Source organism: Rhinatrema bivittatum, chromosome 2 (assembly GCF_901001135.1).
Source record: "Rhinatrema bivittatum chromosome 2, aRhiBiv1.1, whole genome shotgun sequence".
NCBI lineage: Eukaryota > Metazoa > Chordata > Amphibia > Gymnophiona > Rhinatrematidae > Rhinatrema > Rhinatrema bivittatum.
In genome coordinates this window covers 193,760,979-193,778,368 of record NC_042616.1, presented here as the reverse complement: position 1 = coordinate 193,778,368, position 17,390 = coordinate 193,760,979, and the positions used below count along the sequence as shown (strand labels likewise).

Below are 17,390 nucleotides of genomic sequence, written 5' to 3'. Positions count from 1 at the left end.
CCTTTTTGTACCATCATATTTCTATGTTTCAAAAAAATGTATTTGACAGGCCCTCAACCAGGGTCTGCCTGGTCAATAGGTGGTACCCTGCTGAGGCACCCTCAGACTAGTGTTAGCCTAAGACATAGCCTCACCACTGAAGATCTGGATTGGTCCACAGGGATGTTTAAAAGGGGTTACTGGGAAAGGCCCAGTGTTTAGGCAACATGATATCTGAAGGTTGTACAGTAATATTGGGAGGTGAGTCTGTATATTCCATTGCTTTAGACGAACCTAATCCATGAGCCGGCATATGCTGATTGCTCCTCCCTGCTTTTTCTCAATAGATACCAAATCTGTAGGTGGGTACTGGGGCTCCTGGGTCAGTCGGAAAGGGGGGGGGGGGGGTGCGGATGATTCTGTTGGTGGGTGAGGATGCGTGGTTGGGGGGAATGAGTAGGGTGTGTCTGGTATGATTGTAGCGATTGTGTGTACTGAAGTTTGGGGTGTTTCATTTGCTTACAAGGGGGGAACTTACTGTTTAAATGAGGATTTGCATGACCACTGTCTGGAATGTTTAACTGCTGGTCACATCTCTGTACCTTTTATGTGCTTTTGGAATTGCAAGTCTTCACAATAAAAATAATTTTGCAAAAAATCTGAATTTGGAATACCAGCAAAGTAACTTGGAATGACCAGACCTGGACAAAACACTCATCATGAGTAATGGACTGCTGAACTGTGTTTGTAAATAAAACCCTTGCATTTGAATATGAAAGAGAACCACGTATTATGTCTGAAAGGGGCCCTAACATGGCAAATATTTAGAAAGCAGTGATCCAAAAGTTGATAAAATAATGTAAAAGATTCCAACAAGGTATTAAAAAAAGGACTTACTTAACCTTTTAGGTATTTTAAATATTTATTTTGCTGGCAGTGAAATATTTACCAGCAAAAAATTAAAAATGAACTGCTTGGTATATCAGTGGTCTCTTGCACATGGCAAACTATTTTTTTTTGTTTCATTGCTCTTAATGAATGACAAGTGAAAGATATTAATTTCAACTTGAAAATGTCAGGTGTGCACTTTAACAGATATATTTTTTACAGTTTTAATGAGGTAGTGTTTCTTTTTGAAAAAAATACCCATTTCTGATGCGGGTACTGTGGCGGTGACAACTGATATTTAATAATTGATGGATTTTGTATTAGTTGTCGTTCACTAAAGAAAATGTCCCCAACTGCTTTTGAAAAACTCGTAGCATCACTAGCCCAAAGGCAAGCTGTGACCTTTTTATTATATAATGAGAATCATTTATTATTTCACAATGTATCTTAAAGTCACGGACAAAATGCCACTTTGATAATTGCTCTCAATTAGCTTTGAAAGTAACATGCATTCATAAAATGTCTTCTCTAATATAGATTTGAATTAGTAAGAATTGCAGACATAATCTTCTTTAAGGGTGTAAATTTAGGATGAATTGTGGTTTCATGGCAAAGTAATCAAAATGGAAAGCTTTAAATCTTTCTTTCAAAGTGCTTTAAACATAAGTTTCAATATTTGATTCTATTGCCAATTCATTAACAATTAGTATGCTAGTTCATTATTTTTGGCCTTTTCTATGCATTAACCTTTGCATTTACTATTCATCATCAAATTAAACATTGAATGTCATGCTAAAGAGAGTAACAATCTAAACAGAAATACTGTGAAGAAATATTGTTCAGTAATTCATATTTTAATTACTTGACTCACATCTAAAATGTAGTAGAATTTTCACATCACCATGTTTTATTTCTTTGGGTTACCTATCTTTAATCACAGAAAATGTATGTGGTTCAGAATACATGAAAGTGCATTATGGTAGAGTTTTGAAGACGTATTCATTCTGTGCTGCTGATATTATAAGAACATATTGTGGATTTACTTTGAAATTGAATGGAAACAATATTATCGTATCAAGTCATTGGATTATTTTGTTTCAGATTTTGGGGTTTTTTTTATATTCGTTGCAGTTTATATAATATAGAAGAAAAAGATCTTGTAGAACGCAAAGAACACATTGCAGAAACACCACATATAATCAATAAATTAATAAATCATATATAAATGTATTCTTTTATAAGTCCCTTAGTTGGAGATCCAACAATGAAATAACTCAAGCAGAAAAATGTAAGGGAAAAAAAAAAGAAATGAAAAGCTAAAAACAGAGAGGAGAACATCTTAATGAAACAAGAACAAACAAACCCTCTGGTCTTGCTGATGACCAGATTGCTACCAAAAGCTAACTCCAGTATATCTAACCTTTCAGAATCTAGAAAGGAGTTGAGACTGTACAAAAAAAGTAACATTACCACCCAGGAAAAAGATCTAGGCATCATAGTGGATAATAGGGATGTGAATCGGGCTTCGGACGATTGAAAATATCAGACGATATTTTCAAAATCGTCAGAAATCGGGGGCTCCCCCAAAACGATAGAAAAACCCCACGATATTGATTGTGGGGGTTCTCTTATCGTTTTGGGGGAGGGTGGGAAAAACGGCACACAAAAATAACCCCTAAACCCACCCGACCCTTTAAAACTAATCCCTTAGCTTCCCCCACCCTCCCGACCCCCCAAAAAAACATTTTACAGGTATCTGGTGGCCCAGTGGGGGTCCCTGGAGCGATCTCCTGCTCCCGGGCCGTCAGCTGCCACTAATCAAAATGGCGCCGATGGCCCTTTGCCCTTACCATGTGACAGGGTATCCGTGCCATTGGCCAGACCCTGTCACATGGTAGGAGCACTGGATGGCCAGCCATCTTGTGCTCCTACCATGTGACAGGGGCTGACCAATGGCACCGGTAGCCCCTGTGACATAGTAAGGGCAAAGGCTATCAGCGCCATTTTGAATACTGGCAGCTGATGGTCCGAGTGCAGGAGGTCGCTCCTGGACCCCCGCTGGACGTTTGGCAAGTCTTGTGGGGGTCAGGAGGGTCCCCCAAGACTTGCCAAAAGCCCCTGGTGGTCCAGCGTGGGTCCAGGAGTGATCTCCTGCACTTGGGCCATCGGCTGCCAGTAATCAAAATGGCGCCGATAGCCTTTGCCCTTACTATGTCACAGGGGCTACCAGTGCCATTGGTCCAGCCCCTGTCACATGGTAGGAGCACAAGATGGCGCCGGCCATCCAGTGCTCTTACCATCTCAAAAAAGATATAGTTGCTATGGAGAAGATACAGAAAAGGGCAACCAAAATGATGAAGGGATAGAACAACTCCCCTATGAGGAAAGGCTGAAGAAGTTAGAGCTGTTCAGCTTGGAGAAGAGACAGCTGAGGGGGGATATGATAGTGGTCTGTAAAATTATGAGAGGTCTTGAATGAGTAGATGTGAGTTGGTTATTTACAGTTTCGTATAATAGAAGGACTAGGGACATTCCACGAAGTTAGCAAATAGCACATTTAAGACTAATCGGAGAAAATTATTTTTCACTCAATACCCAATTAAGCTCTGGAATTTTTTGGTAGAGGATGTGGTTAGTGCAGTTAGTGTAGCTGGGTTTAAAAATGTTTTGGATAAGTTCTTGGAGGAGAAGTCCATTAACTGCTCTTAATCAAATTGACTTAGGGAATGGCCTTTGCTGTTACTGGCATCAGCAGCATGGGATCTTCTTGGTGTTAGGGTACTTGCCAGGTTCTTGTGGCCTGGCTTGGCCTCTGTTAGAAACAGGATGCTGGCCTTGATTGACCCGTGGTCTGACCCAGCATGGCAATTTTTTTATGTTCTCTTAAGTTAAGCAAATGTTTACAGAGAAATCGTAAAACAAATTATTTGCCTAATGTGAGTGATTCCTGGCATATTCACAAGAAATTTCTTCCTGTGCGGTTTCATAACACTTAAAAACATAAAATGTTGCTATATTAGGTCAGTCCGAGGGTCCATCAAGTAGGGATGTGCAGAGGGACGCCATACGTCACATTCGGATTCATATTCGTCGGGGGGGGGGCAGATACATTGCATTCGGCAAGGGGACCCCCCTGATACGTTTATCCGTTAATTCCTATTCATTTCCCCCCTAAAATTAAATTAACAACAACCCCCCCCACCTTCCTGACCCCCCCCCCCCCCCCAAGGCTTACCAAAACTCCCTGGTGGTCTAGCGGGGGGTCCAGGAGCCAACCCCTGCACTCACACTCTCGGCTGCCGGTTTCAAAATTGCACTGATAGCCTTTGACCTACTATGTCACAGGGGCTACTGGTGCCATTGTCATCCCCTGTCACATGCTAGGAGCACAAGATGGTGCCAATGGCCATGTGACAGGGGCTGACCAATGGCACCAGTAGCCATTTTGAAACCGGTAGCTGAGGGTGTGAGTGCAGGAGATGGCTCCCGGACCCCCACTGGACCACCAGGGAGTTTTGGTAAGTCTTGGGGGGGTCAGGAGAGTGGGGGGTTTGTTTAAATTGGCTCATTTAGGTGGCCAAATAGTTCAGTGAAGATTCATTGTATTTGTGGGGAATCGCGATACGTTTCACTTCCCCACGAATACAATGAATAGGGCCCTATACATTGCGGATTCCCGATTCGTAGGGAACGAATGCACACCCCTACCATCAAGCCCAAAATTGTGTTTCCAACAGTGGTCAATCCGTGTTACAAGTACTTTGTAAGCACCCAAACATTAAATAGATTCCATGCGATGACTAAAGCCAGTGGCTATTCCCTTAGAGTTAGACTTTAAAAGCATTGCTTGTGCAAAAATGTCCAATTATGTTGTGAACACGGGGCTAGTGGACCCTTGGGCCAGCCTGCAGGAGACTAGGAAAGGATTACTCTGGTCTCGACTGAACGGGCCAGGAGGCAGAACTCAGGCAGGTATAGGCGGTTTCACCCTGGAAGCTGGTCCTCCCCCGGGAGGGGCCCTTGGGAGTCCAGCAACTGGGACTTAGGAGATTCACCCTGGAAGTCGGAGCCCCTCCAGGAGGAGCCCGTAGGGGCCCGACCGCTGGGACTTAGGTGAGGCGGTTGATGGAGAGGAAGCAGGCGAGTATCTGGTTTGACTGAGACAGGCTGGAACCCGGCTTGGGCTATGGACAGGCTGGAACCCGGCTTGGGCTATGGACAGGCTGGAACCCGGCTTGGGCTATGGACAGGCTGGAACCCGGCTTGGGCTATGGGCAGGCTGGAACCCGGATTGGGCTATAGGCAGGCTGGCACCCGGCTTGGGCTGTAGACAGGCTGGAACCCAGCTTGGGCTGTGGACAGGCTGGAACCCGGCTTGGGCTGTAGGCAGGCTGGAACCCTACTTGGGCTGTAGGCAAGCTGGCACCCAGCTTGGGCTGTAGGCAGGTTGGAACCCGGCTTGGGCTGTAGGCAGGCTGGAACCCGGCTTGGGCTGTAGGCAGGCAGGCAAGCAGGAACCGGCAGGCAGGAAGGAACGGAGTAGTCAAGATGGTGGCTGACTCCAGGGCTTGAGGCAACGGGGGATCGAAGGAACCCTGTTGCAAGGCACTCCTTGGGTGTTCGCCATGTTCCTAAGTAGGCCGCAGTGTCTGACGTCAGACTCAGGGCGGAGCCACCCTCCGGCGGGAAACTGTTCAGAAAAGTGCGAAAGACTTGTGCGCACGCGCCTGGGGCAGGCCCGTAATGGTGTCTCCCCCGCGAGGATGCCCAGATCTGCTTCGTTCCCAACCGGCAGGAACCCTTGAGGTAAGGACCGGGACGTGAACTTCACGGACCGGACTGCAACAGTACCCCCCGCTTCATGCCCCCTCCAAACAGGTCCGGGTCCACCCGACTGGTTCTGATGACAGAGGCCCACGGACCTTTCCTCGGGGGTCAGTGCGGAGGAGGCAAGGCATATCTTCTGTGGGTCCAGGATGTACTGGGGGGTCTCGGCAATTTCTTCGACCTCGGCGGCTCGAGACAACGCATCCGCCCGGACATTTTTGGAACCTGGGTGATATTGCAGCGTGAAATTGAATTGGTCAAAAAACAAGAACCAGCGGGCCTGGCTGGGATTTAGGTGTTGAGCCTGACTAAGGTAGGCAAGGTTCTTATGGTCGGTATAGATGGTGATGGGGTGGTTGGCTGCCTCCAACCACTGTCTCCATTCCTCTAGAGATAGTTTTACCACCAGCAGCTCATTATCACTTATGCTGTAGTTGTACTCTGCTGGAGTGAACTTCCGAGAGAAATACGAACAGGGAAGAATTTGTCCCGAATCTGTATGTTGGCTCAGGACAGCACCGGCAGTGGAGTTGGAGGCATCCACTTCCACAATAAATGGTCAAGTCGGGTCGGGTTGGCGGAGGCAGGCATCAAGAAGGAATGCCTGTTTGAGCTCCTTGAAGGCTTGGCAGGCAGCAGCTGACCAGTCTTTCGCATTGGCCCCTTTACGGGTGAGGGTCTTTAGTGGGGCCACGAGGCGTGAATAGTTGGGGATGAAGTGCCGGTAGAAGTTTGCGAATCCTAAAAAGCACTGTAATGCCTTCAGGCCCTTCGGGCGTGGCCAATTTAGGATTGCTGAGACCTTATCAGGATCCATTTGAAATCCATCGGCCGACACAATATACCTCAAAAAGGGCAGAGACGACTGCTCAAAGGAGCACTTCTCCAACTTTGCGTAAAGGTGATGCTGCCACAGAATCTGTAGGACTTGGCGAACATGTAACCAGTGTGAAGGCAGGTCTCGTGAAAAGATTAAGACATCATCGAGGTAAACTACAACGCAACTGTGCAGTAGATCACGCAACACATCATTCATTAAATTCTGGAAGATCGCCGGGGCATTACAAAGACCAAAGGGCATCACGAGATACTCGTAATGCCCGTCCCTGGTGTTGAATGCGGTCTTCCATTCATCGCAGGGGCAAATTCGTGCCAGATTATAGGCCCCACGTAAGTCCAGCTTGGTAAATACTTTCGCTCCTTGGAGCTGATCGAGTAATTCAGGAATCAGTGGGAGCGGGTAGCGATCGTTGAGCCCGCGATAATCAATACACGACCTCAAGGTTTTTCCAACAAAGAAGAACCCAGCTCCGGTGGAGGACTTCGACGGCCGGATGAAGCCTTTAGTGAGGTTCTCTGCTATGTATTCTGACATAGCCTTCGTTTCTGGCAAGGATAAGGGGTATACATGCTCTCACGGGGGCGTCATACCTGGCAAGAGATCTATGGCGCAATCGTAGGGGTGGTGCTGAGGCATAATCTCCACCTTGGAGAAGACATCAACAAATTCTTCATACTGCAGCGGGAGGTCAAAGGCGGAATGGAGAAGCGAGCAGACGGGGGCTTTAGGCACCTTCATACAGTGAGAAATGCAAAAAGGGCTCCATTTAGTAATCTGCATGGTGTCCCATTGGATCACCGGCTAGTGTTTTCTGAGCCATGGTAATCCAAGTACCACGGGATGGACGGCCTTATCCAAAATCAGGAAAACTATCTCTACCGTATGGAATGCCCCGGTGTGGACAGTAACAGGGATCGTGGACGTCATGATACGCCCAGGTAGCAATGTACCCTGGATCGTCGTGATCCGCAGCGGTACTCCTTGGTTCTGAGTCGGGATGCCTAGTCGGGTAACCAGTTGTTGCTGAATAAAATTACCCTCCGCCCCCGAGTCCAGGAAGGCGAGGGTTTCAAAATTCCCTCCTGGGTATTCCAACGTGATAGGTAGGGTGCAGTGAGAAGTGGAGGTACCGCCCAGAAGAAGTTTCTCCCGGTACCTCAAATCTTGGGAGTTCTCCTCCCACTCCCGGCAGTGCACTAGAAAATGACCTCTCTGCCCACGGTACAGACACAGGCCCAACACCATTCGGCGTTGTCTCTCTTTGGCAGAGAGAGAGGTATGGCCCAATTGCATGGGTTCTGGCAGGGGAACGTCTTGGCGGAAGCCCTTCAAGGGGAACTGTGACCGTGGCGGGCCGGGTGCAGAGCTAGCTCTCCTGCCTCGTGATTCACGCGCCCTCTGCTGTAGGCGGTGATCAATCCAGGCTGTCAATTCCATCATGGCATTAAGGTCTTCTGGGAGTTCTCGGGCCGCAATCTCGTCCTTGATGTGAGCAGAGAGTCCCTCTAAAAAGATGGCCCAGACCATACCGTCCTGCCACCCTACCTCTTGGGCGAGGGTGCTTAATTCCATGGCATATTCGGCCAGGGGACGAGTCCCCTGACGTAGTTGCAACAGGTCCGAGGTAGCTGTAGCTCAGTGAGTAGGTTCATCGAAAGCCTGCTTGAATATCAGCAGAAACTGCTGCAAATCATTCATTAAGGTGTTATTGTTCTCCCAGAGGGGGGAAGCCCACATAAGAGCTCTTCCGTCAAGCAAGGACAGAATATAGGCAACTTTAACTGAGTCTGTGGGAAATTGCTGGGGCAGGAAGGCAAACCTGCTGAGACACTGGTTAAGGAACCCGCGACAGGTCCTGGAATCTCTGGCATAGCGCGAGGGTGCGGGGAAATGCGTCGCGGACATGCCCGATACTTGAGGTAGGGGGGCATCCGCAGGCAAGGATTGGGTAATCATGGCCTCCAATCTGGCAGTAAGCTGCTCAACGGAACCAGCAAGGGTATCCAGGTGTTGCTGTTGCAATAGCAGTTGTTGGGAGACCCATCCATCGGGTACTAGATCCGTAGAGGCCGGGGACTGCTCAGCTCCACTATTAAGGCGGCCCGCTAGCTGTCCTATTGAGTCTGTCAGGAGGTCGATATCATGATGTTGCTCATACATCTGATGATGCATCTGTTGGGCCAGTCCTGAAAGATTCCGGGCCCCTAGGGATTCTGCCGAGTCCATGGCCTTGCAATCTGTTGTGAACACGGGGCTAGTGGACCCTTGGGCCAGCCTGCAGGAGACGGGCCAGGAGACGGGCCAGGAGGCAGAACTCAGGCAGGTATAGGCGGTTTCACCCTGGAAGCTGGTCCTCCCCCGGGAGGGGCCCTTGGGAGTCCAGCCGCTGGGACTTAGGAGATTCACCCTGGAAGTCGGAGCCCCCCCGGGAGGAGCCCATAGGGGCCCGATCGCTGGGACTTAGGCGAGGCGGTCGATGGAGAGGAAGCAGGCGAGTATCTGGTTTGGCTGAGACAGGCTGGAACCCGGCTTGGGCTATGGACAGGCTGGAACCCAGCGTGGGCTATGGACAGGCTGGAACCCGGCGTGGGCTGTAGACAGGCTGGAAAGCGGCGTGGACTGTAGACAGGCTGGAACTCGGCGTGGGTTGTAGACAGGCTGGAACTCGGCGTGGGTTGTAGACAGGCTGGAACCTGGCACGGGCTGTAGGCAGGCTGGAACCCGGCTTGGGCTGTAGGCAGGTTGGAACCCGGCTTGGGCTGTAGGCAGGCTGGAACCCGGCTTGGGCTGTAGCCAGGCTGGCAAGCAGGAACCGGCAGGCAGGCAGGAACGGAGTAGCCAAGACGGTGGCTGACTCCGAGGCTCGAGGCAATGGGGGATCGAAGGAACCCTGTTGCAAGGCACTCCTCGGGTGTCCGCGGTGGCCCTAAGTAGGCCGCAGTGTCTGACATCAGACTCAGGGCGGAGCCACCCTCCGGCGGGAAACTGTCCAGAAAAGTGCGAGAGACTTGCGCGCGCGCGCCTAGGAGCAGGCCCGTAATGGCGTCTCCCCCGCGGGAACACCCAGATCTTGATTCTGCTTCATTCCCAGCCGGCAGGAACCCTTGAGGTAAGGGCCGGGACGTGAACTTCACAGACCGGACCGCAACAAATTATGCATGTATAATGGGCAATGCGTGAGCAACGCAGATTTCAAAAAGCATGAAATCCATTCATGTATACCAGTGTGCATGTCAAAAATAAGAGTGCAGAAAAGGTGGGGCATGGGCATTCCTGGGCAGGGTCAACATTTGCACGCATAACACTATTTTTAAAACCAGAGACTGCGGCACACCATCTTCTTATCTTCATAACTTTACAGCTGCTCCAGATGAGGAGCAAGTCTGTAGATCTCCAGTTTTAGGGCTTATAGCACAAGGTGAGAGATCTAGGTCAACTGAGTAATGTGCAGGATGAAGAACCAGAGGGGTCTGGAAGACCTTGATATTAACTGGGTAAACTGGTGGTCTAATTGGAAAAACTAGGTTGTCCCTCGCACGAGAATGTTTTAAAATCTGCCTACATATGCACATAAATGCTGTCAAACTCCTAGGGAAGACACATGCACTCGCTTGAGCAACCTCATAAAATTAGGAGCATACTTACATGCAGTTGGTATATTTTAAAAGATACGTGCACAAGTGTGTGCATGATTTAAAACTGCAGCCTATATTTTCTCATGTTCCGATATACAGGTATATGGGCGCACACACGTTCATTTTAAAATTAGCCTGTACATCAACTTGATTAATAGTTTATTCACCAGGAACTTATCCAAACCTTTTTGAAATCCAACAACATTAAATTCTTTAACCATATCCTCTGGAAATGATTTCCAGAGCTTAATTGTTTGTTAAGTGAAAAATAATTTTCTCTGATTTGTTTTAAATGTGCTACTTGATAACTTCATAGTGTGCTCCCTAGTCCTTGTATTATCTGAAAGAGTAAACAGCCTTCTCACAGGGCAAGCAGGATGGTAGTCCTCACATATGGGTGACATCATCAGGATGGAGCCCAATCACGGAAAACTTCTGTCAAAGTTTCCAAAACTTTGACTGGCCCCTACTGGGCATGCCCAGCATGGCACCAACCCTGCAGCCAGCAGGGGTCCCCCTTCAGTCTTCTTTTTTCCGTGCAGCATTAGTCTCGTGGTAAAGGAGCTCTGAAGAGATTCCTGACAGGAATTTTCCTCACGGAATTCTTTAAAGTTAAATTTCCCCACAGGGGTCCCTCCTCTGACTTTTCTCTGACCGCGGTACTCCGATAAGTTTTTACCCGTTTTCCGTCAATTACCATTGAGTTTGGCCCTTGCGACCTACTGGCTGTCGACTGTACCGTGGTTAGATTTTGTTCAATGGCCATGGCGTCGGGGTTCTGTCAGTGCCCGGACTGTACTCGCACCATGTCTATCACAGACCCCCATGGAGTCTGTGTAATGTGTTTAGGCCATGAGCACGATGTACCAGCACCCTTCCGCCTCCCCGGTGGGGCTTAGGATGCCCTCTACCAAATTCTACCCCAGTTGTTGTGCCTCTGGCATGCCGTTAGGTTCATTTGGTGCATGTTTGGACATCTTCAGCTCAGTACTCACCCATATGTGAGGACTACCATCCTGCTTGTCCTATGAGAAAGCAAATGTTGCTTACCTGTAACAGGTGTTCTCACAGGACAGCAGGATGTTAGTCCTCATGAAACCCATCCGCCGCCCCGCAGTGTTGGGTTCGTAACATTTTGTTATTTTATTTTTCGGCACTGCCTGAAGCTTTCAAATAAGACTGAAGGCAGACCCCTGCTGGCTGCAGGGTTGGTGCCATGCTGGGCATGCCCAGTAGGGGCCAGTCAAAGTTCTGGAAACTTTGACAGAAGTTTTCTGTGATTGGGCTCCATCCTGATGATGACACCCATATGTGAGGACTAACATCCTGCTGTCCTGTGAGAACACCTGTTACAGGTAAGCAACATTTGCTGATTCACATAAACCATTCAAGTCCTTTCATATTTTTATAGACCTCTAACATATCCACCCTCAGCCATATTTTCTCTAAGCTGAACAGCCCTCAACTCTTTAGGCTTTCCTCATAGGGGAGCCATTCCATTCCCTTTATCATTTTGGTCAGTCTTCTCTGCACCTTCTCTAGTGCAAGTATATCTTTTCTGAGATGCGGTGACCAGAATTGCACATAGTATTCAAGGTACAGTCTCACCATGGAGTGATACAGAGACATTATGACATTTGCTGTTTATTTACCATTCCTTTCCTAATAATTCCTAACATTCTGTTTGATTTTTTGACTGTCGCAGCAAACTGAGCAAACAATTTTAATGTATTATCCATTATAACACCTAGATCTTTTACCTGGGTGGTAATATCTAATATGGAAGCTAACATCATATAACTATAGCATGGTTATTTTTCCCAATATACAATTACATTTACAATTATTAAAATTTATTAATCACTTAGCACTAAAAAGACCTAAATGATGTACAATAAAACATAAACATACATAATAAAATTTGCCAAGACAATTAAAAAAAAATATAAAAAAAACCTTAAAACTGCACTACAAGTTTCACAAAAGTCTATCATATATAAAATAAAATAAAACTTTTCCGGATGTATGACAAAAGAAAGTAAATCAGTTCTGGATATGGACATGGCAACTTCAGGAGAATTTCAGAGTGCCACATATCAAGGATGTCTATCTGGAGGACATGCAGTTAAATATATGCCAACTTATGTTGGCATATGTTTTCAAATTTTCACACAATTGCATATCTAAAGGAAATTGGTTCCAAAGAACAGGAGTTGCAAGCTCACAAGTTATATGAAGATATGTTATTTTTAAAGAAGAGATGGCTAGAAGTCCACACTGTGAGCATCTCAAGTGTCTTGAGGGTTGATACATTTTTAAGAGAGCATTCAGCCATGGGCAAACAGTATTATTGACCAGTTTGAAGGTCACCATGTCTATTTTATATTTAATATGCTCGTGAATGGAAAGCCATTGAAGTTCAATCAAGACTTCATAATCTTGTGAATGCAATATGTCTATTGAACCTCCAACTCAGACATCGCATTGGTCATGCACTGTGGCTCCAAAAGCTTCCGTTTCACATTCAGATGCTCGTCTCCACTCCGACTAGCGGTCACTGGAGGTTCAATAGACGATTTGCATTCACAAGATTATGAATCGCAGATAAAATAATAAGAATCAATGTTACAGCAGATTGTACCTGAAAAACAAGTGTGTCATTCAAGATTACAGTTGTTTAACCTGAGTCCAAATATACCTGAGCCCCTGAGGCAGCTGTTTTGTCAACGGCGAAACTCGGCCAGAGTCGGGCTATAAGAATATATACGTCTCCACTTCAATAAAGTTTTGAAAAAGACCGTGGCATCTAATCCTAGTAATATGATTGTCACATTTGATACCTGCAATGAGCTGAGCTGCTGAATTTATTAACATCTGTAATGGATGTAAGGCAGTGCTAGAAAGGCAGAAATAATGGCTGTTATAATAGTCAATAGGGGTGTGCATTTGGTCCCTACGTATTGGCAAACCGCAACGGATGTTGCCATATTCGTTGTATTCGTGAGGAAGCGAAACGTATTGCAATTCCCCACGAATACACGAATCTTCGCCGAATTATTCGGCCGGCTAAATAAATCAATTTAAACAGACCCCCCCAAGACTTACCAAAACTCCCTGGTGTTCCAGCGGGGGGTCCGGGAGCCATCCCCTGCACTCTCACACCCTAGGTGCCGGTTTCATCATGGTGCCGATAGCCTTTGACCTACTATGTCACAGGGGCTACCGGTGCCATTGGTCAGCCCCTGTCACATGGCCATCAGCGCCATCTTGTGCTCCTACCATGTGACAGGGGCTGACCAATGGCACCGGTAGCCCCTGTGACATAGTATGGGCAAAGGCTATCGGCGCCATTTTGATTACTGGCAGCCGATGGCCCGAGGGCAGGAGATCGCTCTGGGAGCACCGTTGGACTTTTGGCAAGTCTTGTGGGGGTCAGGAGGCCCCCCCAAGCTGGCCAAAAGTCCCTGGGGGTCCAACGGGGGTCCCGGAGCGATCTCTTGCCCTCGGGCCATCGGCTGCCAGTAATCAAAATGGCGCCAATAGCCTTTGCCCATACTATGTCACAGGGGCTACCGGTGCCATTGGTCAGCCCCTGTCACATGGTAGGAGCACAAGATGGCACCGATGGCCATGTGCTAGGGGCTGACCAATGGCACCGGTAGCCCCTGTGACAAAGTAGGTCAAAGGCTATCAGCGCCATAATGAAACAGGCACCGAGGATGTGAGAGTGCAGGGGATGGTTCCCAGACCCCCCGCTGGACCACCAGGAAGTTTTGGTATGTCCTGGGGGGGTCAGGAGAGTGGGGGGTTGTAGTTAATTTTAATTTTAGCTGGGACACGAATAGAAATCGCCATATTAACGCATCGGGGCGCCATACGGCCGAATGCAACGTATCTGCTCCCCAACGAATCCGAATCCCGAATGCAACATATGGCGTCCCTCTGCACATCCCTAATAGTCAACAATATGGAAAATGGAAGCTTGTATTATAGTGCGAAAATCTGATGGATGAAGACATTTTTTCAGTCCAGGCACAAAATGCAATTTTAAAAAGCCCTGCCTAACTACCATTATCTTGCACTTGTCCATATTAAATTTCATTAGCTATTTAGATGCCCAATCTTCTAGTCTATATAATCAGAACAAAGAAGGAGAGGGAAAATAAATCTCCCAATCAATTTACTCAATTATAAGGAACGTTTTCACACTAAGCAGAGATGGTATCATAGAATAGAAGTGCTTCCAATTTAATCCACTGTCTCTCGCCCACAATGATTACAATTTGTAGTGCCATAAAGACTGATACTGCCTGGGGCCCATTGCGGGTGAGAGACAGTGGATTAAATTGGAGGCACTTCTATTCTATGATACCGTCTCTGCTTACTGTGAAAACTTTCTTATAATTGAGTAAATTGATTGGGAGATTTATTTTCCCTCTCCTTGTTATATTATACTATACTCTATAATAGGGGCTGATGAGTAGGCCATCCAGTGCTCCTACCATGTGACAGGGGCCGGCCAATGGCACGGATACCCTGTCACATGGTAAGGGCAAAGGGGCATCGGCGCCATTTTTTTTTAGCGCAGCTGATGCCTGGGAACGGGAAATCGTCCCCCAAGGCCCCCCTGGACTACCAGGTAATGTTAAAAGGTTTTGGGGGGATCGGGAGGGTGGGGGAGGCTAAGGGGGGTCAATTTAAACGGTCGGGTGGGGTTTTTTTTTTATTGGGCCATCGGCGCCATTTTAATTAGTGGCAGCCAAAATGGCACCAATGGCCTGAGAGCGGGGGGCATTGGACCACCAGGTAATTTAACATTTTAACATTTTGGGGGGGTTCGGGAGGGTGGGGGAGGGTAAGGAATTGGTTTTAAAGGGTCGGGGTAGGTTTAGGGGTTGTTTTGGTGTGCCGGTTTTCCCGCCCTCCCCCAAATAATTCCCGTGTCCTATTTAATGATTTAGGACGATTTATGACGATAAATCGGGGGCATTTGTATTAAATCGTGCACTCTGACGATTTAGGACGATTTTAATATTATCTGACGATAATTTTAATCGTTCAAAAACGATTCACATCCCTAGTGATCATAAGATATGCCACTGTCAATCAATTGCAGCAGGAACATGGACCATTGCAGGATTTTCTCTTCTTCAATCATTTGATTCCTTGGCAGGCAATTTTCGAGGGTGTTTTATGTTTAAAATGGTGTTTTACCCCCAGAAATGGCCTTTTACAAAATTGCCCACCCAATTTGCAGATAAACTTACATATCTATATCCTGTTTGCACATACTTTTATCCAGGTTCAGTGGAGGTATTCCCAGGAGCATAGTTAGGGAAGGGTTTGCACTTCTGTATATATTTTTGGATTTTGAAAAGTATGCATGTGAATTTTCTCAGTAAATTTGTGCAGATATTTTAGCATATGTAACTATCTGCAGGTAGATTTGGTGGGATAATTTTCAAAGTGGACTTATGTGCGAGTCTGCTTTGCAAATTGATGTAACATATACATATAATTGTGAGCTAACTTATATACCTCTGCTTCCTACCCTACCCTTTTCTCAAATTCTATTCAAATAAGTACTGTGCAAGGATTCTGTTGTCATTGTAGTAGGATTCATAAGTCCAAATAAAGATTTGCATTTAATATGTCTCAAAAAGTGACAACTGAAATATTCATGTGCAACTTTTAGAATTTCAAAATGGCATGTGTATTTTAATTCATATTTGAAACAGCTAAGATGAGCCTTGCGATACAGTTTTTGGCAACTCAATATGCCAATTTTGTTTTTCAGATAAAAATTACTCACAAGAATCAAGCTCCAATGCTCATGGGACCGCCTCCAAAAAGTGGTCTGTTGTGTTCTATCATCAAAAGAACGAGGCACCATAGCAGAGAGTGAATGCGAGTATAATGGTGCTTGGGAGAAACAATGGCACAATCGGCTTTGGAATATTTAGTGCTGAAAATGCGAGAGTTTTTGTGTTACTGTTCTTGCACAATCATGGAATTGGTTTTACAGTTTCTGTGATTAAAGTCTGAGATAAAATCATGCTGCTAGGATGTTTACTGTAAAAGTTTTCTAGACATAGTGCATGACAAAAGCCAGTGTTCACAATCAAGACTTCATAGTTTTCTTGCATGTATTTTATCATATTTTAACCGGTTCATGTACAAGTATGTAACTAAATTGTCTTGTGAAACAAGGGGAAAGGATTTTGTTATATTTTTCTGATCAGTTTCCACTTTAATCTATATCATTGTAATGATCAAAATCTCTGGATGTTGCAGATGGTTTTGAACATCATCAGCACTGATTAATTTGAAACGTGACCTGTAAGGGTTTGGAAGGTCAGAGGTTTCATTAATTTGTCTTCTTTGACCATATATATTTGTCCTTAATTATTCATATGTTTAACAATATAACATAAATAGAACTGGTGTAGTGCTAGATATATATGGATCCTTGTGATGAGTTGATCAAAGAAGTGAAGACTTAAAGCAAGCGTTTTCAACTTTTATTCAGGAATCCTTAGAGCGAGGTTTCGGTCCCCCAACACAGACTGTATTTCACCACATGGGCTGCCTTCTCTTCCCTTCCCCTCTCCTCCCCATCCTCTCCCTTTCTCTCTCCCCTACCCACTCCCTTCACCCCCTCTCTCACCTTCTATTGTCCCCTTTCATTCCTGTGTTTTTTTCTTCCTGCCCTCCCTCTCCCCCCCCCTTTTTGATACACACAATTATCATTTTTACATGTTTTATTTATGTTATATCAGTTTCACATATCTATGTTTTACAGATGCTACTGCTATTTTCTGTTGTTTTTTTAAGTTGAATTTTAAGTTGTTATTGGTTTGTTATGTACAATTTCCTTTGCATCTGTTAGCAGCAGTTCCTGCAATATGGTGTCTTGTTCCATTTTGTACTGTGGATCTTTGGTTATATACTTCCTTGTTCATTTGTTTATTTATTTCTTTTGGGTTTTGCTGACAGTTTTTCTGGGCCTCTGCCCTCCTAACGCAGCCCATGTGGCAAAATACGGTCTGTGTTGGGGGACCGAAACCTTGCTCTAAGGATTCCTGAATAAAAGTTGGAAACGCTTGCTTTAAGTCTTCACTTCTTTGATCAACTCACCACAAGAATCCGTAAATATCTAGCGCTATACCAGTTCTATTTATGGTTATTCACTAGCGTATAACGCTCCTCATTTCACCTGC

General features: G+C 46.1%; 1 protein-coding gene across 1 annotated transcript in view; it reads left to right on the top strand.

The window, feature by feature from the left end:
• Window positions 1-16,613, top strand: part of LOC115083247 (diacylglycerol kinase beta-like) — a 316,290-nt gene extending 299,677 nt beyond the window's left edge. Inside the window, exon 5 of the mRNA XM_029587056.1 lies at window positions 15,968-16,613. Coding sequence (XP_029442916.1) covers window positions 15,968-16,075 — 108 coding nt within the window. The 3' untranslated portion in view covers window positions 16,076-16,613. The remainder of the gene's footprint in view (window positions 1-15,967) is intronic.
• The last annotated feature ends 777 nt before the right edge of the window (window positions 16,614-17,390 follow it).